This window comes from Tamandua tetradactyla, chromosome 1 (assembly GCF_023851605.1).
Source record: "Tamandua tetradactyla isolate mTamTet1 chromosome 1, mTamTet1.pri, whole genome shotgun sequence".
Taxonomy (NCBI): domain Eukaryota; kingdom Metazoa; phylum Chordata; class Mammalia; order Pilosa; family Myrmecophagidae; genus Tamandua; species Tamandua tetradactyla.
Genome location: NC_135327.1, coordinates 203311303 through 203337843, shown reverse-complemented (window position 1 = coordinate 203337843; position 26541 = coordinate 203311303). Strand labels below are relative to the sequence as shown.

The window sequence follows — 26541 nt, the reverse complement described above, 5'->3', positions numbered from 1 at the left end:
AGGGATTGAGAAAACTTTCTTGACCAAAAGGGGGAAGAGGGAAATGAGACAAAGTGCCAATGGCTGAGAGATTCCAAACAGAGTCAAGAGGTTATCCTGGAGGTTATTCTTATGCATCAAATAGATATCATCTTGTTATTCAAGATGTAATGGAGAGGCTGGAGGGAACTGCCTGAAAATGTAGAGCTGTGTTCCAGTAGCCATGTTTCTTGATGATGATTGTATAATGATATAGTTTTCACAATGTTACTGTGTGATTGTGAAAACCTTGTGTCTGATGCTCCTTTTATCTACCTTGTGAACAGATGAGTAGAATATATGGAATAAAAATAAATAATCAGTGGAACAAATGTTAAGATAAATTTAGTTTGAAATGCTAGTGATCAATGAAAGCAGAAAGGGTTATGGTATGTAAAATTTTTTTTCCTGTTTTTGTTTTATTTTTCTGTTGTCTTTTTATATCTTTTTCTGAATTGATGCAAATGTGTGGGAAATGATCATGATGATGAATATGCAACTATGTGATGATATTGTGAATTGCTGAGTGTATGTGTTGGGAATGTTTGTGCTTCTTGTAATTTTTTTTTTTTAATTAATAAAAAATTTTTTAAAAAAGCACTATTTCATTGGCTTCTCACCCTTATGGTAGGTGAAGTGTATTCTTTAGTCTTTCTTCTTTGATTTCAGGTGCACAAAATTAGATTAATTATAGTCTTTGGTTAATGATATACTCATCATTGGTTCTTGCAAGGCCCAGTTTAATCCATTAAGTAATTTCAAATAACACCTTAGCACTCTTGAGCCTACCATCAAGAAAGGAAGGAAGGGAGGGAGGGAGGGAGGCAGGGAGGGAGGGAGGGAGGGAGGGAGAAAGGAAGGAAGGAAGGAAGGAAGGAATGAAGGAAGGAAGAAAGAAAGAAAGAGCTTGGCTCTTGGCAATATCCTACAGCCAATTAAATAGTCCCCAATCTAGTCCATCCCCATGCAATGTCTTCCCCGAAGTAAGCATAACCCTCAATCTTGTGTTCAGCACCCTTTGTGTCATTTAGATACAGTTTTATTGAATCTATGTTTTCCAAGTTTTTGCTATTGTGAACAGTATTGCCAAAAAATTCTTATGCATGTCTCCTGGGGGTATATGTGACAGAAGTTTCAAGGTTCTATACCAGTGTAATAGAACTACTGAATTGTAAGGGTACAGACCAGTCGAACTTTAGGAGTTAAGGCCAAATGTTTTTCCAAGTGGTATTACCAACTTATTCTCCTATGAGCAATGTTTGAGAAATTCTGAGGCTCCACATCCTCTTTGATACTTTGTCAGAATTGAATTTTTTTTTACTAATAGGAGTAACATAGTATTTCATAAATTTGATTTGCATTCACTGGATGCTAATAATGTTGAATGTATCTTCATGGTTTGTTGGCTGCAGGTTTCTTCTTCAGAGACGAGCCCCCCTTTTTCCATTGGTATGTTTGTACATTTCCTATTGATTTGAAGGAGTTTCTATACATTCTTTATGTTTCTTTTTTATATTAATCTTTTATCACTTATGTGTATTGAAAATATTTTCTGCAAAGAGATGGAAACAGCCAAAATGTCCATTAACAGAAGAATGGCTAAACAAACTGTGGTATATACACACGATGGAATATTATGCAGCTTTAAGACAGAATAAACTTATGAAGCATGTAATAACATGGATGGACCTAGAGAACATTATGCTGAGTGAGTCCAGCCAAAAACTAAAGGACAAATACTGTATGGTCCCACTGATGTGAACGGACATTCGAGAATAAACTTGAAATATGTCATTGGTAACAGGGTCCAGCAGGAGTTAGAAACAGGGTAAGACAATGGGTAATTGAAGCTGAAGGGATACAGACTGTGCAACAGGACTAGGTACAAAAACTCAAAAATGGACAGCACAATAATACCTAATTGTAAAGTAATCATGTTAAAACACTGAATGAAACTGCATCTGAGCTATAGGTTTTTTTTGTTTGTTTGTTTTTTACTATTATTATTACTTTTATTTCTTTTCTCTATATTAACACTCTATATCTTTTTCTGTTGTGTTGCTAAACCGATGCAAATGTACTAAGAAACGATGATCATACATCTATGTGATGATGTTGAGAATTGCTGATTGCATGTGTAGAGTGGTGTGATTTCTAAATGTTGGGTTAATTTCTTTTTTTCCGTTAATTAATAAAAAAAAAAGTGGTAGGAAATCAATGATGCAAATGTTCAAAAAAATGATCATGGTGATGAATACACAACTATGTGATATATTATGAGCCACTGATTGTACAGCATGCATGGAATGTTTATATGTCAAGAACGTTTGTACATTTGTATGTTAAGTTTTTACAATAAAAATATTTAAAAAAAAGTTAAAAAAATATTTTCTTTCAGTTGGTGACTTATCTTTAGGTTTTCTTTAAGGTTTTAAGTTTTCCTAAATTCATTCAAAAATTTCTATTCCATGCCTTTGCTGCTTCAGGGCACCATGTACACCTTGGCTTATATTTGAGATGGAGGTGGGGTCCATGTCCCCAAGGTGTTCACATTGTAGACCCATAAACAAACAATTGTATATGTAATAATAATGACCAGCTTAACTATTTGACATATGATCCCATCTCTCTTATTTTTCAAATCTAAAACTGAGTCACAGAGTTTAAGTAACTGGCCTAAGTTTATCAATATTGGAGTTGGAAATGGAACCCAAATTGTGAGTTTCAGAGCTGCATATTTCACCCTTTACTATACCAACTTTCAAAGAGGGAGAATCTTGTTGTCAGCACCCTTTGGTCTTATTTACAAACATAGATTCAATAAAACTATATGTAGATGAGACCAAAGGGTGTTGATGCCCAAATCTTCAGAACCTGTGAATATATTACATGATAAAAGGACTTTGCAGATGTGAGTAAGGATTTTGAAATGAGAATATCCTATATTATTTGGGTAGAATCAGTGTAATCACAAGAATCCTTATAAAAGGGAGGAGCAGGAACCTTTTTCTGCAGGAGTACAAGAATGGTGTGATGTGAGAAAGACTTAGCTAGCCATTGATGGCTTTGAAGATGGAGGAAGGGGCCACAAGCCAAGGAAAGCAGGCAGCCTCTAAAAGCTGGAAAAGGGAAGGAAACGGATTCTTCCCCTAGAGCTTCCAGAAGGAAGAGAATACATTCATGTTGTTTCAAGCCGATTTGTAGTAATATGCTACAGCAGCAAGAGGAAATGAATACAGTAACCAAATAACAAAAGAAAAAATAAGGCAGTGCAACCATGGAACAAAATCAGGATGCTAAAAAACAACCAAAAACCAAAAACGAAAAGAAAGAAAGAGAAAGGAGCATCTAGAGAATAAAAATTGTTTCCAGAGAACTGGAACCACATTGTAGCAATTGTCTTGCAAACCAGTAATTTTGAATTTGCTTGTCAACACTGAGCTCAGGGAATGCATTTCTTCTCTGATCCTTTCACTCATTTACAGCTTCTGTCACGTTTTTGGTATCTGTGGTAGTTAGATCCAGTTGTCAACTTGGCCAGGTGAAGGTACTAGTTCTGCTGCTGTGGACATGAGTCAATGGTACGGTCAAATGGTACTGAACCTAATCTGTTGCTCATTACATCTGCAGTCAGCTAGGAGGCACGCCTGCTGTAATGAATGATGTTTGATTTAATTGGCTGGCGCTTAACTGAGAGAGCTCAACATAGCACAGCCCAAGCAGCTCAGCACACCTCATCTCAGCACTCGCAGCTCACCCCAGGCCTTTGGAGATGCAGAAAGAAAACACCCCAGGGAAAGTTGTTAGATCCCAGAGGCCTGGAGAGAAGGCCAGCAGAGATTACACTGTGCCTTCCCATGTAAGAAAGAACCTCAGTTGAAAGTTAGCTGCCTTTCCTCTGAAGAACTAACAAAATAAATCCCCTTTTATTAAAAGTCAATCTGTCTCTGGTGTGTTGCATTCTGGCAGCTAGCAGACTAGAACAGTATCTAATTGTTCCATCTTGCCTATTCTCTGTGTTTTTGGCAGTCTTTGGTAGGAGACACTCTGGTTTATTGTCTCCAGGGAACAAACACCAGTCATTTTGGGGTTCAGGGGAGGAACAGTTGCTGGACTCAGCAGAGGTGTGTAGGACTCTGCTTCTAGACTTTCAACCAATTCTTCTTGTTTTAACCTCCATTCTCTTTTGTCCCTATTTCCAGCAGTATGTGGTGCTACCAATTCCTCAGCTGTTTGGAAATTCTGTGGTATAATCACATAAGGCAATGGGATTAAAAAAACAGCTTCATTGAAATACAGTTCAGTATATACAATTCATCTTTTTAAAGTGTACAATTCAGTATTTTTTAATCTCTTCAAAAGGTTGCACAACCATCGCCACTATCTAATTCCAGTACATTTTCACCACCCACAAAAGAAACTCCATATCCATTAGCAGCCTCTCCACATGTCTCTTCCCCTCCCTGGCAATCGCTGTTTTACTTTCTGTCTCTATGGATTTGCCTATTAAAGAATTTTATTTAAGTAGAATCACACAATAGTTCTTTTGTGTCTGGCTTATTTCAATCAGTATAATGCTTTCAAGATTCATCCATGCCATAGACCGTATCAGCACACATTCCTTTCTTCAATGGCTGAACAATATTCCATCACATGGCTAATGGGCATTTAGGTTGCTCTTATTTTTTTGGCTATTAAGAATTGCATCACTATGAACATTTGTGTAAAAGTTTTTGTGTGAACATATGATTTCAATTATCTAGAAGTGGAATTGCTGGCTCGTATAACTAGGTTTTACATTTTGAGGAACTAACTTTAAATTTTTTAAAAGTTACGTCTTATATTCCTTTCATTTTAATAGCCATGTCATATGAAAAGACACAGGATCCTGTTGCTGCTGTTGGTAAAGGAAAGGAGGAATTTGAATGAGGAATGCTAGAGCCAGCAGGGAGGCCTGACTTACCAGTTTTGATCACATAGATCAGCCCATTTCTGGATGTCATACTCACGTCTGACCACTAGATGGTGCCTGTTCATAGTCTATGAACACAAGGTTGCAACGCAGACTACTGAGTTAGCCTTAGGAGAAGGCAATTAAAAATAAAAAAAGACTTCTGCAGGATTTGTGGGCAACACAGGAGTGGATTGGAGAAGTAAAGTGGCAAAACAAACACTGACCATAAAAAAAAGGGACAATGGATTGGAGATGGATTTGCTCTGAGCCATTTCCCACTCTCCATTCAGTTCTCTTTATTTTTTTATTTTTATTTTTTACATGGGCAGGCACGGGGGATCGAACCCAGGTCCTTTGGCATGGCAGGCAAGCATCCTTGCCTGCTGAGCCACCGTGGCCCGCCCTCAGTTCTCTTTATAGTTGCTAGAAGGTTTAGGACAGTCTTATAAAGATATTTAAGCACTCATACACGAAAAGGGTTTTTAGCCTGGGCACAATGATTTAGAATCTGAAACTTTGTGTGAGCAATAACTTGAGATTTATCTTGGGTAGGAATATCTTTCCTCTTAGATAGAGCAAATCCATTCATCTGGTGAATGAATGGAGCACCTACTAAGTGCTAAGTACTATTCTAAGTGCTTGGTATACAGCCATTTATTAAACAAACTCCTACCCTAATTAAACTTACATCCCAGTGTGGGGGGAGGGAGGAGGATGAAGACAGAAAACAAAATAGAGTGGGGTAAGGGTAGCTCTGTGGTAGAATTTTCGCCTGAGAAGCGGGCGACCCAGGTTCAATTCCTAGAGACTGCTCAAGCCAAATTTTAAAAAAAAGAGTGAAATACATAGTATATCAGGCAGAAGTTAGTACTATAGGGAAAAATACAAAGAAGAGAAGTGGGCCAGCAAGTGTTGGAGACAGAGAGGTTGCAATTTTTAAGAGCGGGAAGGTCTAAGGTGATATGTGGCAAAGAAATGCCTGAAGAAAATAAGTAAGCAAACTATGTAATTATATGTGGAATAGTGTTTCAATTAGAGAGAACATGTGCAAAGGCTTGAGGTCAGGGGAAGGACACCAAGGAATCGAGTAGATCAGAGTTTCTCAGAGGGAGGATAGCAGGAGAGATGCAGTTAGGTGGTGACAGGTTATATAGATCCTCAGTGCAGGCCATTGTGAGGACTCCAATTTTTATTCTGTGATGGGAAAACTCTGGAAGTTTTTGCACATGGGTAGGGTTTTAACTTAGGGTATAGGTTAACTTTGGCTACTGAGTTGAGAATGGAGAGAAGTCAGGTAAGGACAGAATGGAGAGGACACTTAGAAAGCAATTGCAAAATTCAGGCAAGAGATGAATTGCAACAGGATGAGGCAGAGATAGTGGCAAGAAGTTGTCAGATTTCTGATGCTTTGAAAGTAGGGGCTGATCGGCTTTGTAATGCAGTAGGCATGAGGTGTGAGTGAGAGATGAAGGGTGATGCCAGTGATCTTGGACTGAGTATTTAGGAGAATGGAACTGCCACTTTTTCAGATGGGAAAGATGATCAGAGAACTGGTTTTGGGGGGAGAGATGAGGTGGGATGGGGATGGGGAGAGTGATGAGGAGTAAAGATCAGGTGGTCAGTCTTGGATTTATTAGGTTTGGAATGTCTGTTAGAAAACCCAGAGGTGGAGTACAGTAAAGAATTTGGCCTGTGCAAAGAGAGGTCTGGCCTTTGCCCTTGGCTTCTGGGAGGTAGGTAGTCTATGTCACACATGATAGGAGTGTCTGTGTAAGGTGGGGCTGGCCATGCTAGAAAAGCCATGCAATTTAGCATGGGGGCTCTGGGCCACACAGTATCAGTCAATCTGGAGGTTGAGATCAACCATGTGGGCAATCAATAATCAATCATGACTACATAATGAAGCCCCAAATAAAAGCTCTTGATACTGAAGCTTGGGTGAGCATCCTTGTTTAGCAGTACTCCATGTGCATTGTCACGCATTGGTGTGCACAGTAATGCTGAGTGACTCCATGGTTGAGGACAACGGAAGTTTTGCATTTGGAGCCCTTCCAGACTCTGCCCTATATATTTCTTCTGTTTGGCTGATTGATCTGTAGGCTCTCCCTGTAATAATCCATAACTCTGAGTAGAATTACTTTTGGTGAGTTCTTTGAGTCCTTCCAGTGAATTACTGAACCTAAGCGTGGTCTTGGGGAATCCTCAAACTTGCGGTTGGTATCAGAAGTGATGGTCTTGTGGAGGCCTGTGTGCCCTCTAAACTTGAGAGTTTGATATCGACTTAGCAGTTTGGCTGTGGGTAGGAGGTGTTGAGCGGGTTAAAAAAATGTTTGGGATGCAGAGGAGTGTTGCAGTCTGGAGATATAAATTGGGAGTTGTCAGTGTTCCTAGGGTTCATGGAATCCAAACTCCTCCTGAAGTTTCATGGGCCTATTGTTCATGCTGGAGTTAGCTTCTGAAATAGAAATCCAGTCAGCAGAACCCCTTCTTGGCATACTCACAGCAGGACAGCGAAGTATTAAGTGCCATCTGTCCCTTGTTGTGCTTGCCTTCAGAGGGACCGCGGGAGGTACAGTTCTCTGCACTGTTCTGTTCATACTCTAAGGAGCCCTAAACGAGAGTATTATTGGTTGGAGGTAACTGGCCTGGGCACTCCAGCCACTCCACCCTGCCCCAGGAGCCGAGGGGATCAGCATTCACCACTACACCTGAAACATACTCTAGGCACATCAGTTGGAGACTTTGTAACCCCCCACCCTAGGGTTTCTTAGGATTTTTTTTTTTTTTAATTTATCTATGTGTTTTCCTAAAGTCACCTGGGAAGAATTGTCTGGGACACTTGTTAAAAACACAGACTGATGAACACACCTAGAGACTCAAACATCTTAGTTTAAAAAATGAAGATTTAGTATAACCCACTCACTTTACTGATGGTCATACAAAGGACTTGCTCACGGCTACGTGAGCAAACAGCCATGTTAAATTAGAAGCAAATTTCCACATTTCAAGTTAAAAGCAAGTCTAGGGTGAACCACAGTGGCTCAGTGACAGAGTTCTCGCCTGCCATACCGGAGACCCGGGTTCAATTACTGGTGCCCATGCAAAAAAAAAAAAAAAAAGTCAGCCTACCATACTTTCTCCAGTGGAGTGCTAAACCTTGTTAAAAATAAAAAAAAATTTACATAGGGGGTTGAATGGTGGGCTCCAAAGATATGCCCGTGTCCTAGTCCCCAGAACCTGTCCTGTGAACATTACCTTATTTGGAAAAAGGTCTTTGAATATACACTTGAGATTCTTGAGATTATGTGATGGGTCCTAAACTCCAGGACAAGAATCTCTTATAAAAGAAAGGCAGAGGGCAATTTCAAACAGGTAAGAGAAGATGTGCCAGTTTGAAAGTATTATGTACTCTAGAAAAGACATATTTTAGACCTGATTCAACCTTGTGAGGGCAGCCATTTCTTTTAATCCTAATTCAATACTGTAGGTTGGGATCTTTTGATTGGATTGTCTCCACGGATATGTGACACACTCATCTGTGGGTCCTGATTAGTTTACTAGCATCCTTTCAAAGAGGAAACATTTCTGAGAGAGTCAAAAATGACTGAAACGACTGAAGTGGCAGAGCCAACAGAAACTTCACAGCAGAGCTGACACAGATATGGATACGATAAAAGAGATGCAGATGTTGGGTGATGTTTGAAGCCCAGCAAACGTTGTCACGAGATGTTAAGCGAGCCAGAACCTGGAGAGAGAGAAGAGAAGCTAAGAGATGAAAGCCAGCCCCGAAGAAGTGAGGAACCCCACAGGAACAGAGGCTGAAAGCAATGGAGCCCAGGAGCAAGGGACCAGCAGATGCCAGCCACGTGACTTCCCAGCTGAGAGAGGTGTTCCAGACCGATCGGCCTTTGTTGAGTGAAGGTAACCTCTTGTTGGTGCCTTAATTTGGACACTTTTACTTCCTTAGAACTGTAAACTTGTAACTTATTAAACTCCCCTTTATAAAAAGCCATTCCAGTTCTGGTATATCACATTCTGGCAGATTGCAAACTAGTACAGAAGACACAGAAGAGAATGAGGCAATGTGACCAGGGATAAGAGATTGAGTAACATGATTATAATGCCAGCAGTCACCAGAAGCTGGAAAAGGCACAGAACAGATTCTTTCTAGAGCCTCCAAAGGGAGCATGGTCCTGCTGACACCTTGCGTTTGGACTTCTTGCCTTCAGAATTGAGAATAAATTTCTGTTGCTTTAAGCCACCAACTTGTGGTAATTTGTCATGGCAATCCTAGGAAACGATTACTTTTCTTTAGAAAATAATGTTTTCTCTGGCTCTCTCCTAATGGTCTGAGCATTTATGGAACCCATTTATTCCACCACTCCAAATTCTTTGGTCAAATAGTGCCATCATATTTCCTGGTACTGTACCAAGTAGAAGCTTCTAATAATGATGCTCGTCAGTTTACACACTTGTCCTGAAATTTTTAAAGGTGTGACACTACCATTAGGGATTCATCACTTTGTCGTGCAATTTTGGTAGTTAGCCCACTTGGTTGGGGAGCTGTTTAGACCTCACTCTACCAATAATTCTCAAAAACATCTCCACCAATCTTTATGGGGCAAATTATAAAGGATACACTTTATGTTTTTATTCTTGGTTAGAGAAGAAAAAAAGAAACTAATAAATCTCAGGTGTATTTGCTCTTATTAGGTAGCACTAATCTGCCTAATTCTCTGCTATCAAACCCTGACAAACTCCTGCTTTTGCTTTATCAACCCCACCTGTTAGTGGAGGGTAAGGGGTAGACTAGTAGGCAGGTAATGAGAGCCCTTAATTTTAATGCAGAATTGGTACACAGCGATCTTCAACTTACTAAAGTAAGAACTAAAGTAAAAAAAGGCACTTTATAAATTAGAAAGTAACTTGCTCATGATTATTAGCTTTTAATACAATTACACTTTGTTAATTTCTGTAACATTCCCTCCTTTTATCATCTAAAGTGGGCAATCAAATGTGTATTCCAAACCACAGCAGTCCATCTCTGTAACAGTACTGTGAACTACCCTTTTAAAACAAAAATGGAGAGAAGGGAAGAAAAATGTGCACACAAACAGAAGAGCTTTTAAGGATTAAAAGGATTAAGGATTGTTTTCTGACTACCACTGGAGAGGAAACAGTAGTAGTAATATTGCCTTTTATAGGGTAACACTTTCATTAAGAGTTGGTCAAAGCCAGTATCATTTTATAGGTTATGGCAGGCTTTCTTTCTGTTTCTTTTTAAAGTGAAGTGATATATTGGACTCTGGTAGCATACCAGCTACATATCTGAAGAGGCTTAAAACCGCATAGAAACTTATGAATAAAAGGAAACATTGTTGATTAAGCCTCATGCTATCCCAGCCACTGTACCTAGTATTTGTATTGCCTACAAATACCCGTTTCTGTCCTCTAAGTACTCATATTCTCGTAGTCTGTGGGTGTGACATTTGCTATATATAAACCTGTGATATCAAACCACTTAAGTAGACAAGTTAAAATTAGGTTCTGTTGTCTTTATAGTACATTAAAATAAAAACATATATTTACAACTCTCATTTTACCTTCAGAACATTCCTGTACATGGAAAAGGATCTAGATTATCACCATCCACAGATATATAATCTGAGGCACAAAGTTTTTAGGCTTAAGAACTTGCCCTTAGCTTTTTTTGAAAGCAGAACCCATCGGTGGCTCTCCAGAGATGCACGGGGGCCTTCCATCTCCAGTCTCACTGGAGTCGGAGCCCCTGCTCACCAAGTCTCCCATCACTGAAGCACTAAGAAAAGGTCTTCTGAATTATACAAGGCATGCCAAAATAAATGGGAAATTGTGGTCTGTGTGGGCGGGGGTGTGGGTTTGTCTTTTGGCATATGGATTACTATACAATTGTAATGTTTCCAACCTGTGGCAGATAAAAAGGAGTTGATTGTTTTAAATTTCTGGTTTGGTTTGCTCTTCTGCTTTCATTCTAAGAAATTAGCCAAGTATCAGGCCGATTCTAGGCCCTGAGTTTCAATTTATTTGCATTATTATGAGACATTTAAAAATATTAAAATTATATTAAAAGTTATATCAGGTTTACAGCTCAAGTTCTTCAAGAGGTTTTCGTGGAGAATTATGTTCACTACAATTCTTCCTATATTCTAAATTTCATGTGCTCATCTATATATTTATGTGATATATTGTTGTGTCTTTTATTTTTTTATGCTCCATAGCACCCAGAAGCATGCTATGCAAAAATACATACTTCATTTTGGAATACACATCAATATTTTTGCAGCGGTAAGGCTGTTTTAACTTTGTGGTCTGATAATGCTGTCTCAATGAGCCACAGGACACCAAATCAAAGATGTAACTGCAGAAATGACTTCTGAGAAATATCTGTAATAATCTCCCCTAAAACTCAGCATTTAGATTTGGGTACAAAATCGCCATCAATTAGCAGAGAATAGGGGAGAATAGAGAAAAGAGCAAACAAAATATTGATGAAAGGAGAATCTTCCTGTAGGTATAATTTTTCTTAACAACCCAATGCTAAAGCTAACAAGGGATCTAGGAAGATAATGTGTATCGCTATCCTGCCCACCAGGGCAGTAACAGTAACAGTGAAAAATCCTTATACAGCATATGCTGGAAAGACTTATTTTATAGAATAATCTTATATAAGTCTCTCTGTCTGTGTGCAGGTTTGAAGCTATTATGACCCAGAAAAGGCCATGTTCTTTTAATTCATTCCTGTGGGTACAGACTTATTGTAGGTGGGACCTTTTGGTTAGCTTATTTCAACTGAGATGTGACCCACCCCATTCAAGGTGGGTCTTAATCCTTTTACTGGAGTCCTTTATGAGAGGATAAAGGACAGAAAAGGTTCAGAGAGAAGCTTACAGAGAAAAAGCCCATGGAGCGGCTGAGAGAGGAAGCCACTAAAGCCGGCAACTGAAAGCAAGGAAAACTGGGAGAGAAGGATTAGCACTTGCCAGTCATGTATGTGCCTTCCCATGTGACAGAGATGTCCCAGATGCCAGCAGCCTTTCTTCAGAGAAGGTATCATCCTGCTAATAAATCCTCATTGTAAAAGACAACTCATTTCTGGTATATTGCATTCTGGCAGTTTTAGCAAACTGAAACAGTTGGTCTCTCTCTCTCTCTGTTTTTTTTGTCTATGTCAGTTTATAAGCATCAATCTTTTGATATAGTTATTTCTGAATAATAATGTACTATATTATTATACTGTATTAACTGATGACTTTAAACACCTGGGACAAAACTAATTAGTAGTTATAAACTGTAGTTTCACTGGGAGAGGATATAACTAATCATGCTGATTTGGGGTATGACTCCAACACAGTCTTGGAAAAAAATATTTAATGCATATATTAAGCCATTAGAATATACAAATAAATAAGCTCAGAACAGCTGAGGGAAAAAACTATAAGTGTATGTGCCAATTTCTCTTCAGTCCCAATACTGCATTTCCAAAATGCTGATAATAAGTTATATAAATTAGTAAGTAAAGATATAGAACATTTAACATAAAATAACCTAAAGGAAAAATAAAACCAAAGACAAAATCCTAATAATTTTATTTCTGTATATCAAGACTACAAATAGCATTTAAACACTTAATTTATTATTCAAATTAAGAAATTATACATTTTGTTTTGATAATGGTTATTGTCATTCAGCATTCCTGCATTTAAAAGTATATTGCTAATTATGGTCAATTAAATATGATATCCAACAGAGCCTCCAGTGACAGTAAATACCTGACATATAAGAGATGAATAAGAATTCCTCCTTCCCCCAACATTAGCAAAGGGTCTCTCTGCTTTTGTATCTTATGCTTTGAAATGCTTTCCATTTTTAATGACTGAAATCACAAGCAACACAAATCACGTCTTGATAAAGTGCCTTATTATTAGAGAATATCAAATGTTCTTTTTACCCTGGAAATATGTTCAGTAACCTTCCTCCCATATTCTTGAAGCAGCACCACTCAAGGAAGCGGATGGGTGCAAACATGGTAAGTTAACCAAATAATATCTGGTATGATTAGTTTATACAGCCCAAAGTGATAAGGTGAGAGAAATCATGGAAAGAACCTGACCACAGCAGGCTTCAGCTCTAAAGGATATAGCCTGCTACTTTGATTCAAATGACTTTTAATAGATGTTACACTATTTATTTTCCTCCAAATCATTATTTATTTTAAGTAACATAGATAGATGTCTTAGGAATTGATAGAGGCCCTCCCCTTCCCCCCAAGCTCTACAGGCATGAAGTGGAGACAGAAATAGAACAAAGAATGAAGTGTATGTCTCACATCCACATAAAGTAATATCCAAATCATCATGATGCAGGTCAATGTTATATTTATAAGCATGCTAATCCCATTTTTGGGAAATGGCTTAAAAAGCGCAAATAAAATATTACCATTCGTATCTATTTTCCAAACCTAACCACTTTGAAAAAGGCTGCAGGAAAAATATGCCTTTAGTTTTAATGAGCCCTGTAAACAATTCAACCATGAGAAACAGTGGGGGCCCCTGAAAGTAAGTATTCTTAACCCCTCAGACCCTATATCTCAACAAGGATTTTCTCTGTAGACTGCGTAGCTCAGTCTTAACACAATAAGCAATGCACTGCATTTTTCAAGTGTACTGCCAGCTCAGGAAGGTGTTCATAATCTGATCAGCGCAAAGCCAAAGCTTCATCTTTGGTTAACTTCACCGAGTTGCCACTAGTCTTAAAACTGTGCTATGGGCAAAATTACTAAATCAGCCACATGGCACATAACATTTTTTATTTTAAGTTATTTGAAAAGCAGTGTCCATTGAAATACATGACCATGACTTAATAAAAATCATTTTAAAAATTAAAGAAGGAAGGAAGGAATGACGGAAAGGAAGGAAAAAAGGAACTTATGAGAGCATCTGCAAGAAAAAGCTGCAGAAATCCAGCCCGAGAATCCTTAGTCGGCCTGGTGGAGATGCTGCTTAGGAAGGAGGCACTGGTTTAGTATCACTTTAGAGGGTCAGATTCAATGTCAGTTTCAGCTCAGCTCAATTCAAACCCAGCAGCACATTCAATAGCATATAGAAGTTTACTTCGCAAAAGTGTCTCGTCATAAAATTCAGGGAGCTTTAGCAGGTTCATGCAGGTACTGGCAGTGGGAAGCCTCTCTAGGTCGGAGCCTCCATTGTGAATGCAAAATGCAGGATACAATTCCTGAAAAAACATATATGCACAGGACACAGTGTTTAAAATCATAACCTTGAGAAAATAATAATAAAGCATGCAAAACCTGCTTGTTTCAATCAAGAATAAGTCATTGTTGCAGTCATATTTTTCCCAAAAGGCTATTTGCTTTTTTTATTGCATGGAAGACTTAGCTTTAATTTATACCAAATATTGTGCACTATCCTTTGTCATGCATAAATAATGGATAAACAATAATATTCATTCATGGGAAACATCTTTTCAGTGATTAGGGTGTCAAGGTGTTGGGTTTTTGTTTTTTTTTTTTGGTACAAAGTTTTAAAAGAACTGACTATATACACATATTCGCTTATGTTAGAAAAATGGGAAAGACAACTAAAATTTTAAAAAGCTACCTATAGGGTAAGGAAAGGATAGGATAGAAGGGCCAGGACAGTGCAGTAAGCTAGACTTCTCCAAATGAACTTCATTTTGTGTTTTGACTTAGGAACCATGTGCATGTATCAACAAAAAGCGTCATAAAACATAAAACAAAATGGGAGATGAGCAATCTCTAAACACTGAATGCTAAATCAAACAAATGGATCTGTGTATGGAGTTGATGGCTTAATAACACAAAGAAATTATTTCAAATGTTTCAGAATTACAAAAAAATCTCTTTTCAGAAATGTCAGTGAATTATGGCAGTGTTGTTCTAAAACTGTTATATAACTATATTATATTATATAGTATATAATCACATATAACTACAACTATTATAATAGTGTTACATAAGATTAAGCAAATGAGTTAATAGGAACCAAGATTATCCTCGGTAAAAAGAGATTCAAATATACAATTAAAGAAATAAAACCCTTCTAGGCCTTAAATTTTTTTTATTAATAAACCAACCAACACACAACATGAACATTCTTTTTTTTCATCACAGAGTTGTATATTCATCATGATCATTTTTTAGAAAATTTGCATGAATTCAGAAAAAGAAATAAAAAGAAAACAGAAAAAAAAATTCAAACATACCATACTCCCTACCCCCTCCTTCCATTGATCACTAGAATTTCAATCTACTAAATTGATTTTAACATTTGTTCCCCCATTATTTATTTATTTTTAATCCATATGTTTTACTCATCTGTCCATAAGGTAGATAAAAGCAGCATCAGACACAAGGTTTTCACAATCCCATAGACACATTACAAAAGCTATATCATTATACAATCATCTTCAAGAAACAGGGCTACTGGAACATAGCTGTACATTTTTAGGCAGTTCCCTTCAGCCTCTCTGTTATGCTAACTAAAAAGGTGGTATCTATTTAATGCATAAAAATAACCTCCACGATAAAGTCTCGACTCTGTTTCTAGGCCTAAATCTGAATTGGAAATACCAGCTTGAATTTATGATGTATTTTCTTAGGGGAAGGAAAAAAAACGTTATTATTTCCTAGTTCTATACTCTGAGAAGGCCTGGAAACAATGATCAGCCTGCGGACAATGAGCAGAACTGGTGCCCAGACTGTGATGTCTAAAGACCTGTTTCCCACTAAAAGGAATCAGGTCAGGGATCCTTGGAAAAAGCATGATACCAGGCGTGGATCAGGATATGTATAAGAGCGTTAGTATCTTGTCATACCAGAAAACAAGAAAGATATCAAAAATTACTTTGGACTTGTTAAAAAGATGCAGGGGGGAATTGAAGGAACTCCCCCTGTCCAAATATAAGACAATTTGAATATCACAAAAAATAATTGCTGAATTACTGAAACACATCAAATAACTGAAAACACACAAATATAAAACCCATGAGTTTGTAATGATAATTAAAAAACCAAAATTCATTGGTTGCCTTGGGATGATTCTAGGTAACCAATTAATTAATCTGAGAACTGGTGAATGAAGAAAAGCAATCAAGATTTATTTTACCTTTCCTGTACCTATTCCTCAGGGTAGCCAATTAGTTAATGAGGGTAAGTTTTCCTTCATTAAAAATTCCAGACAGTAAATGAAGAAATGATGTGATTAAAATATGGGTGTTTTATAACTCCTAATTAAATAATGGATCTAGGCAATGATCATAAATGACTGCTAAAAATCATTAGGTGAAAGGGTGATGAAGAAATTTATAATAGGTGGGTCAAGCCGACAATTTCTGAGACCAAAGATCAATCTCAGCACCTCAGACTGATAATTCAGAAATACTGAGCCTCCAAATGCTGATATGAGGAGAGATAAAGTATACAGCATAACTTATGAAATATTACTGCTATCAAAAGAAAAATCTAGAATCTAATAATATACCAAAAAAGAACCCAGCTTCTTCATCAAATAAACTACAAGGTAAACAAACAAACAAACAAAAAATCCCCAGGAAGGTGTAAACTATATATGAGATGAAATTAAAGAGATGCTTCAATTAAATGCAACATATGGACTGTGGCCAAATAATAATAAAAAAGATTATGAGATTATCAGGGAGATTTGAATATTGATAGTATTACAGAATTAATGTTATTTTTTAGATAGGAAAATGACATTCTTTAACAGCTTTATTGAGATATAATTCACAAACCACTTAAAGTATATAATTCAATGGCTTTAATTATATTTGCAAATATATAAAACTATCACCACAGTCAATTGTGGAACATTTTCATCACCTCAAAAAGAAACCCTGCTTGTGTATGATGCTCCTTTTATCCAGAGTATGGACAAATGAGTAAAAAATATGAGTAAAAATAAATAAATAATAGGGGGAAATGGGGTAAAATAAATTGGGTAGATTGAAATACTAGTGGTCAATGAGAAGGAGGGGTAAGGGATATGGGATGAATGAGTTTTTTTTTTAAATTTCTTTTTCAGGATTGATGCAAATGTTCTAAAAATGATCAGGTGATGAATACACAACTATGTGATGATACTGTGAACCACTAATTGTATACCATGTATGGACTATATATGTGTGTGAAGATTTGTCAATAAAAATATATTAAAAAAAAAAAAGAAAGAAGCCCTGTACCATTTAGTTATCACCCCCCCTATTTCTACAACCTTTCCAACCCCCAACCTCTTAGCCTTAAGCAACTACTAATCTACTCTCTGTCTGGACATTTCATATGAATAAATCATACAAGATTGGTCTTTTGTGACTGGTTTCTTTCATTTAGGGTAATGGCCACCCATTGGTTATTATTATTTTTTAAAATTTTCTTACCCCTATACCCAAGCTATCTGGGTTCCCTTTCCATAAGCAACCAAGGCTGTTTCTTAAGTATCCTTCCACAGAGATTTAATACACATACATTAAAAAGTATGCATTTTCTCCCACCCCCATTTTTAATTTATAAAATGTCTGCATATTATATACACTGTTTTGTACCTCACTTTTCTTCATTTCGTAATCTGTCTTAGTGTTTCTGTATTAATACATAGTTTCCTCATTCTTTTGTGAGGCTGCATAGCTTTCCACTAAATGTACATAGCACAATTTGTGATGGACACTTTTGTTGTTTCAACTTTTTACAAATAATGATGCAATGAATAACCAGGTGCTTAAGTCATTTCACACTTGTGCAAATATATGTGAAGGCTAAATTCCTAAATATTAAGATACTTATAAAATGCATGCGATCTATGAAAATGTCGGTTCTTTCTTGGTTACAAATAACTAGTGACTATATATTTCTTTTATATGCTAATATCATTAGGTACTTGCCTAAAAGAAAATGTGATTTATATGTCCATATTCTCTTTCAACAGGAAAAACAATGAGATGGAGATTGTTCTTAATTCTGACAGCCTTCATCTGCTAACTCCCCTAGTCTATGCTGTTTATCATTCCATTACGACAGGATTTAAAATCTGATACATATTTTAGAGATCTAATTCAACTCTCATTTTACATATGTGGAAAACAATGTCCAGGAAAATAAAATGGCTGCTCCAGCACCGGTCTCTAGTTAGTAACAAGAACCAGGAATGGTTTTACCTCCAGTTTAGTGTTCTTTAAAAGATTTCTCAATAAAAATATATATTAAAAAAATAGGGGAAGTAAGGAGTATGGGATGTTTTGGGTTTTCTTTTTTATTTTTATCTCTCTTTTTTTCAGTAATGAAAATGTTCTAAAATTGACTGTGGTGATGAATGCACATAACTATGTGATGAAACTGGGAGCCATTGATCGTATTACTTTGGATGGATTATATGGTGTGTAATCTCAATAAAACTGCATAAAAAAAAAAAAAGAACACAGCCGACAAAATGCTCTAAAGAGACTTCTATGCTTCTTCTTATCAACCTTTGTAAGTTTCTCTATGTTAAATCAAATATAAACCTCATTTAAAAAATATATGTGGCACGTGACGTGTGCTAAAAAACCCACAGTCTTTTATTTCTAATTATAGTTTATATGGTACTTAAATCTCTCCTAAAAATGTTATACTAGGAACCAAAAGAGAACCAGAAAGAACATTTATTACATTATTCAGCATTCTAAGTACATGAAAGCAATAATTTTCTCAAATGCTTGAATAAACTAAAATAAAAGCATCAAATTTTTGAAATAGAAGAGGATCTCTGAAAGCAGGAGGTCACTGAGTGCTGGTAAAGTTATTAGGTAAATGGAAAGCTTGAAATATATTTTGTAGTTAAATGCTACATTTTAGTGTTTCTTTCATAATGTTAATTGAATTTCCTACTTTGAGTCTAAAAAGCAAAAAAAAATGAAGTTCTTCATTGAAATCTGAGTCAAGGGCACCATTTCATGAATAATTAAATACAGTTACAACCGGAATTTGCATTAATTCAGAGTGAGAAAAATCATCAATTTATTATGTGACCTGCTGGTAACTTAACAATTTTCTACAGCACTTTAATGATTTTTTTGTCTGTAACAATCACATTTATTAAACATATTAAACTTTAATTAGCTTTAGCAAATGTTATTCTTCCCCAATAGCCTGGCATTTAAGAGTTTCATAACTTTTAAATTATGCATCCCAGTCTTTGCCATTGATAGTGCTTCAAATGAAAGACATTCTCTTAAAACTGAATTAATTTTGGCAGTTCTTTTTTCAGACAAACTGGGCTAACTGGAAAGCCTAATTTTTTTAACTTTTTTTTATTAATTAAAAAAATTAACAAACAAAACATTTAGATATCATTCCATTCTACATATACAATCAGTAATTCTTAATATCATCACATAGTTGCATATTCATCATTTCTTAGTATATTTGCATCGATTTAGAAAAAGAAATAAAAAGACAACAGAAAAAGAAATAAAATGATAATAGAGAAAAAAAAACTGTACGTACCATACCCCTTACCCCTCGGAAAGCCTAAATATTAAGGAGATTTTTCCAAATTTGGTGTCTAACTTCTGACAGGTACAAACATATTTATTATGGAAAACAATTAGGTTTTAAACTTAATATATACTGAATCACTGAAAAAAAATAGGAAGATTGTCTCATGGCTTCCAAAAAAAATTTTTTTATTGTATACTAACTCAATTATCATTGTACAGGGGATCATTTTCAGGGCATAAGAGAATTTCCACTATAAGTTTATTTTATTTTAAAAACTAATATAATAGGCAGAGCCCCCAGTCTTGGGGTTTGTTCATATGAAACTTAACCCCGCAAAGGATAGGTCAAGTCTACTTAAAATTTAGGCCTAAGAGTCACCCCAAGAGAGCCTCTTTTGTTGCCCAGATGTGGCCCCTCTCTCCAGCCAACACAACGAGCAGTCTCACTGCCCTACCCCTCTCTACGTGGGACATGACTCCCAGGGGTGTGGACCTTCCTGGCAAGGTGGGACAGAGATCTTGGAATGAGTTGAGTCTCAAGCATCAAGGGATTGAGAAAAACCCTAGAATGAGCTGAGACTTAGCATCAAGGGATTGAGAAAACCAAAAGGGGGAAGAGGGAAATGAGACAAAGTGTCAATGGCTGAGAGATTCCAGAGTGGAGAGGTTATCCTGGAGGTTATTCTTATGCATCAAGTAGATATCATCTTGTTATTCAAGATGTAATGGAGAGGCTGGAGGGAACTGCCTGAAAATGTAGAACTGTGTTCCAGTAACCATGTTTCTTGAGGATGACTGAATAATGATACAGCTGTAACAATGTGACTGTGTGACTGTGGAGGCCTTGTGTCCGATGCTCCTTTTATCTACCTTGTCAACAGACGAGTAGAACATATGGAATAAAAATAAATAATATGGGGAACAAATGTTAAAATAAATTTAGTTTGAAATGCTAGTGATCAATGAAGGCAAAGGGTAAGGGGTATGATAGGTATAATCTTTTTTTTTTCTTTCCTGTGTTCATTTTATTTCTTTTTCTGTCTTTTTGTTTCTTTTTCTGAATTAATACAAATGTTCTAAGAAATGATGAATATGCAACTAGGTGATGATATTGTGAATTACTGATTATGTATGTTTCTTATTTTTTTAATTAACAAATAAATAAAAAAAACTAAAAAAAAAACAACCTAATATAGAGTACATGAGTGGTTCAGTGGTAGAATGCTCGCCTTATATGTGGGAGACCTGGGCTCTATTTCCGGACCATGCACCACTCCCCATCCCCCAAAAAATAAAACCAACTAATATAAATTCCTAAATTTCCCCTTCCAACAAACATATAACACTTATACAGTGAAGCTATCAGTGCATGAGCCCTAAGGTATTACTAAGGGAAAGATGGTTTGTTAGCCCTTTTAGATTGCCATTTTACCACTGGCTCTCTCATTGCCCATCAATGTCTAATACCTATTCCTTCCCACAGGACTTCTAATGTGTATTGCTGCTAACACCATTGGCATTAACTAACTAACCAATAGCTGGCAAAAACCTCTGGGTCTTTCACTCTGTTTTGATGGGAGTAGGTCTTCCAAAGTTCTTCTGTTGACAACAGATAGTTAATTTTTTTACTTCTAGGTTTGCTGTTATTTTGAAACCGGAAGATACTAGAAGCCTTGTTTTTCATAGTTATATAGCACTAGTATCTAATTGTATTAAATTAGATACTGTATTGTATTGTATTAAATTGTATTGTATTGTATTAGATACTGTACTGTATTGTATTGTATTAAAATCATAATATATAAAAATTTATTTGATTTATGATTTTAAAGAAATCTCTAGAGGATAAAATTTGTTTCAATGAAAATAAATTTTATTGACTGTTTATTCAAGTCATTTCCATATTTCATCTTTTTTTTTTAGAAGGAACTAATGAAGATTTATTTAATTGATTCAATTTATTTCATTGATTCATTGATTTATTTCATTTAGTTAGTGAAACTAACTAAACAAAGCTAGAAATTGGGTCTTTGAAAAGTATAATAAAGTTTATAAACCCTAGCAAGGCTCAGCAAGATATAAAGAAAACACAATAGCCAATACCAAAAATGAAAAATGAGATACCACTACAGATCTCATAGACATTAAAAAGGGTAATATGGGAATATTATTTACAACTTTATGCCAGTATATTCAACAATTTAGATTGATGAACAAATTTCTTAAAAAACACAATTTACCCTAATTGGCACAAGAAGGAACAGAAAATAAGAAAAGCCCTATACTTATTAAAGATATTGAATTCATAATTTAAATTTCTCACAAAGAAACTTCAGGCCCAAATGGTTTCATGGATGATCTTTTTTTTTTTTTTTAATTAGAGAAAATTATTCTATGGTTTTACAGAATAATCATGCATAAAACATAGGATTCCCATATAGAGCCCTATTATTATTATTATTTTTAATTTTTATTGATAAAACAATGTACAAGCACATACATTCTTAACATACAAACATGCCATACATGGTATACAATGTAGAGCCCTATCATTACCCTACGTTGGTGTAGTACATTTGTTACAACTGATAAAAGTACATTTTTATAATTGTACTATTAACTATAGTTTATGGTTTAATTTAGGGTTCACTATGTTATGCAATTCCATGGAACTTAAAAAAAAATTTTTATTCTAGTACCATACATGTCATATACCCCATTTCCCCTTTTAATCACATTCAGACATATATTTCAGTGCTGTGAATTATATATCTCATCACCCTTCATTATCAAAACATTTACATCATTCCAAATGGAAACTCTGTGCATTTTAAGCCTTATCAACTCCCTATTCCCTAATCCTACCCTGTCCCCTGGTAATCTATATTCTAGATTCTGACTCTTTGAGTTTAGATCATATAATAGTTGTCCTTTTGTGTCTAGCTTATTTCACTAAACATGAAGTCTTCAAGATTTATCTATGTTATTGCATGTATCAGAACTTCTCCAACACAGCAAGGTTTCAGGATTTCACTATAAACCCAGAGACCAAAAAGTAGGCATAATTATTTCAAATTTACTGTCCTATTTTTATTAGACTCACAAAGGCCTGCTTTAATACCTGGTTATATGGGCCAATGCATACAGATATGAAGTAGACCTATTGGTAACTTTTTTGTGGAGGGGTAGGGGTGGCGGTGCCCGAGTCATTTTTTTTTTAGGTGTATTGCTTGTAGACAACAAAGGATTTTTTAATCTAGTCTGAAAGTCTTTTAATAGATGAGTTTAACCATGTACATTCATTGTTGTAATAGTTTAACCTCTTCTCATTTCCATGTTTTCTATGTTAACTTTGTATTCTATATCTTCTAAATATAGTTAGTTCTGTCTATCTTATTTTGCTTGGGTATTTTTCTCCCTCCAATAATGTGGAAGATAGAGAAGTGATTTTAGTTGTACTAATATTATTGAATCATATTCATGAATAGGTTTAAACTTACATATCTTATAATGCATTGCTTCTAAAACAAATGCCAATGATTTGTTTACTACATATTCATTATCATTATTAATTCATTTATTGCCCTTATGTCACATCTCTTTCCAACTTTCTATTTTATCACTCTAGTTCTGATGGCACTTCCTGGGATTTGTGCATTCACCCACTGATGTCAATCTTTAAAAATAGTTTAACTGAGGCATATATTTACATACTACAAAATTTATTTATTTAAATGTACAAGTCAACAATTTCAGTAAATTTACAGAGTTGTGTAACCATTATAACAATCCAGATTCAGAACATTTCTATTACCCCCCCAAAATCCCCTGCTTCCATCCCCAGCCCTAGGCAATCATCGATCTGCTCTGTCTCTTTAAATTTATCTACTACAGGCAATTCATATAAATGGAATTATACAGTAGATAGTACATTTTGTGCCTGGTTCTTCTCACTATCATGTTTTTGAAGTTCACTCCTGTTATAGCATGTTTCAGTAATTCATTCCTTTTAATTGCTGAATATCTTTCATTGTATGGATATACCACTTTTCATTTACCCACACATCAACTGATCAACACTGGTATTGTTTCCAATTTTGGGCCATTTTTAGTATATTGTTATGAACATTTATGTCAACACTGTGAAAATATGTCTTCATCTGCCTTGAGTGAGTATATTCCTAGGAGTGAGATTGTAGTGACAAATTTAACTTTTAAAAAACTGTCAAACTTTTTTCAAAGTGGTATATACCATTTTACATCCTCCCCCAGACATTAAGAGAGTTCTAGTTTCTCCATGCCCTCATTGTTCTTTTGATTATAGTTATTCTAGTGGGCATGTAGTGATACCTCATGGTAGTTTTAATTTGCATTTCCCTAATGACTAATGAAATTGAACATCTTTACATGTGCTTATTGACCATCTGTATATTATCTTGGTAAAATGTCTATTCACATTTTTTGCCCTTTTTTGGTCTTTATTTTATTATCATCTACTCATAGACTAGATAAAGGAAGCATCTACCACAAGAGTTTTGGAATCTTATGATTACACAATAAAAGCTATATAACAGTCTTTATCAAAGATCAAGGCTACTGGATTACAGTTAAATAATTCCAAGTATTTTCTTCTGGCTATTCCAATACACGAGAAACTAAAGAGAAACATCCCTATAATGATTCAGTAGTCAAAACCATCTGCTAAATCCTAATTTCTCAGTTACACCTCCTCCCACTCATTTGATCATTCTCTCAATCTCCAGACAAATCTGGCTTTTGCCCATTTTTAAACTGGATTATTTGTTTTCTCATATTGAGTTGTGTTTTTACATTTTGTAAATAAGACCTTCTGATGATTCAAATAAATATGGCATGAACACAAGATCTCTTCTTTAGGTCTACCTGCCCCTCTGTACAATTATAATTGCTAGAGACATCAGGATAAAAAGAATCTTAATCATCTACAGGAATATAAAAAATTGGTGGGATGTTAATGGGAAAGAGGTCCAGGATATTTAGAATCTATAGTCTGGCACCAAAGAATATACTACGGCGAAAGCTGGGTACCTAGATTTTGAACAAGTAACAAAAAAAAGTAATAAACATTAGGTTTAAGATTTTTTTCCTCTTCAAATAGTTATGTTCCTTTAAAAATGTTAACTCAATTAAAAATAGGCAAAAGAGCTGGGCAGACACCTCACCAAAGAAGATGGCAAACATACGAAAAGACATTTAATATCATAAATCACTAAGGAGTTACAAAGTAAAATAACAGTGAAATACCACTATATACCTATTAAAATGGGTAAAATCCAAAACAGTAACAACACGAAGTGCTCTAGAGGATATGGAGCAATAGGAACTTTCATTCATTACTGGTGGGAATACAAAGTGGTAGAGGCACTTTGGAAGATAGTTTGGCAGTTTCTTACGGAGTGAAACAGGCTTACCACATGATTCAGCAATTGTATTTCCTGGTGTTTACTCAAATGAGTTGAAAACTCATGCCCACACAAAAAAACTACAAATGAATGTTTCAGCTTTACTTGCAATTGCCCAAAACTAGAAGCAACCAAGATACTCTTCCGTAGGTGAATTGATAAACAAACTGTTGGAATCATACACTGGAATACTGTTCAGTGGTAAAAAAGAAATGACTGAGCCAGTCACACAAAAAAAAAACCATGGAGGAAACATATACATATTGTTAAATTTTCAATCTGAAAAGGCTACATACACTATAATTTCAACCACATGACACAAGTAGAAAAAAAAAACTGAGCCAGTAAAATGGTGTTTGCCATGAGATGGGGGTGGGGTGGGATGGGGGAAGGGATGAATAGGGGATATCAGGGCATTTTTAAGGCAGTGAAACTATTCTGTATGATACCATAATGGTGGATACATAGCATTATGCATTTGTCAAAACCCATAAAACTGTATATAGAAAGGATTAATCCCAATATGGACTTAATTTACTAATAATATACCAATACAGGTTCATCAATTGTAACAGGTGCATTACAGTATAATGCAAGATGCTAATAGGAGAGACTGTGTGTGTGTGGCAGGGAGGGGTATATAGGAACACTGCACCTTTGGTATGATTTTTCTGTAAACCTTAAATTGCTCTAAAAATAAGGTTAATTATTTTAAAAAAGTTAAAGTTAGAATAGACTCAGTTAAAAAGAAACTTATCCTTACTTTCAATATCATCATAACCTCCAAGTGAGCTACTATCACTTCAAGACTCTTCTAAGGAGGATAATGGCACATTGTGCAAATACTAAGAATTCTAGAAGTGCTATGCAGAATGATGTTTTTTCCCCTTTTTTCTCATAAGTGAGTAGGAACTGACCAGATTAACAGCCAACATCAGGCATATGAGTTGGTTTCTTTTTGAGAGTTACCAACATTGAAATTGTGACACTGCTTTCACTAATGAAAAAGAAAGACACTATATATATAAAGGTAGTGTAATCAACACAACTTTATTAGGGAATGCATTCTATGTCCTTTCATTAGCATTAAGACTCATTTGTGCTGATTCACCCAAATTCTCTCATCAGGTCACCTTGTCTGTATGTTTACCTTTTTTCAATTTCTATTTTTACTAGAGAAGTTGTAGGTTTATGGAAAAATGATGCAGAAAATAGCTTTCATATACTCCTCTCATGTGTAGTTTTCCCCACTAATAACACCTCCCATTAGTGTAGTATACCTCTGTTACAACTGATGAAACAATATAATTATACTATTAACTATAGCCCAACATTTACATTAAGGTTCACTGTTTATGTTGTATGGTCATATGTTTTATTTTGTTTTTTTAATTTCTATTCTAGTAGTATATAACCTAAAATTTCCCCTTTTAACCACATTCAACTATATAATTCAGTGGTGTTAATTACACTGACAGTGTTTGCCATTCCCACCATACATTACTAAAACTTTTCCATTACCCCAAACAGAAACTTTTTTAATCAACATCATAACACATGTGA

The 26541-nt window shown here is 35.6% G+C and overlaps 1 protein-coding gene across 2 annotated transcripts in view; it reads right to left on the bottom strand.

Annotated features, from left to right (window-relative positions):
- Positions 1 to 12359: 12359 nt before the first annotated feature.
- UBE3C (ubiquitin protein ligase E3C) overlaps positions 12360 to 26541 on the bottom strand; it is a 183811-nt gene continuing 169629 nt past the window's right edge. For both annotated transcript variants that reach the window (XM_077151371.1, XM_077151380.1), the window contains exon 23: positions 12360 to 14242. In XM_077151371.1, the coding sequence (XP_077007486.1) occupies positions 14072 to 14242 (171 nt within the window). In that variant the 3' untranslated portion in view covers positions 12360 to 14071. The remainder of the gene's footprint in view (positions 14243 to 26541) is intronic.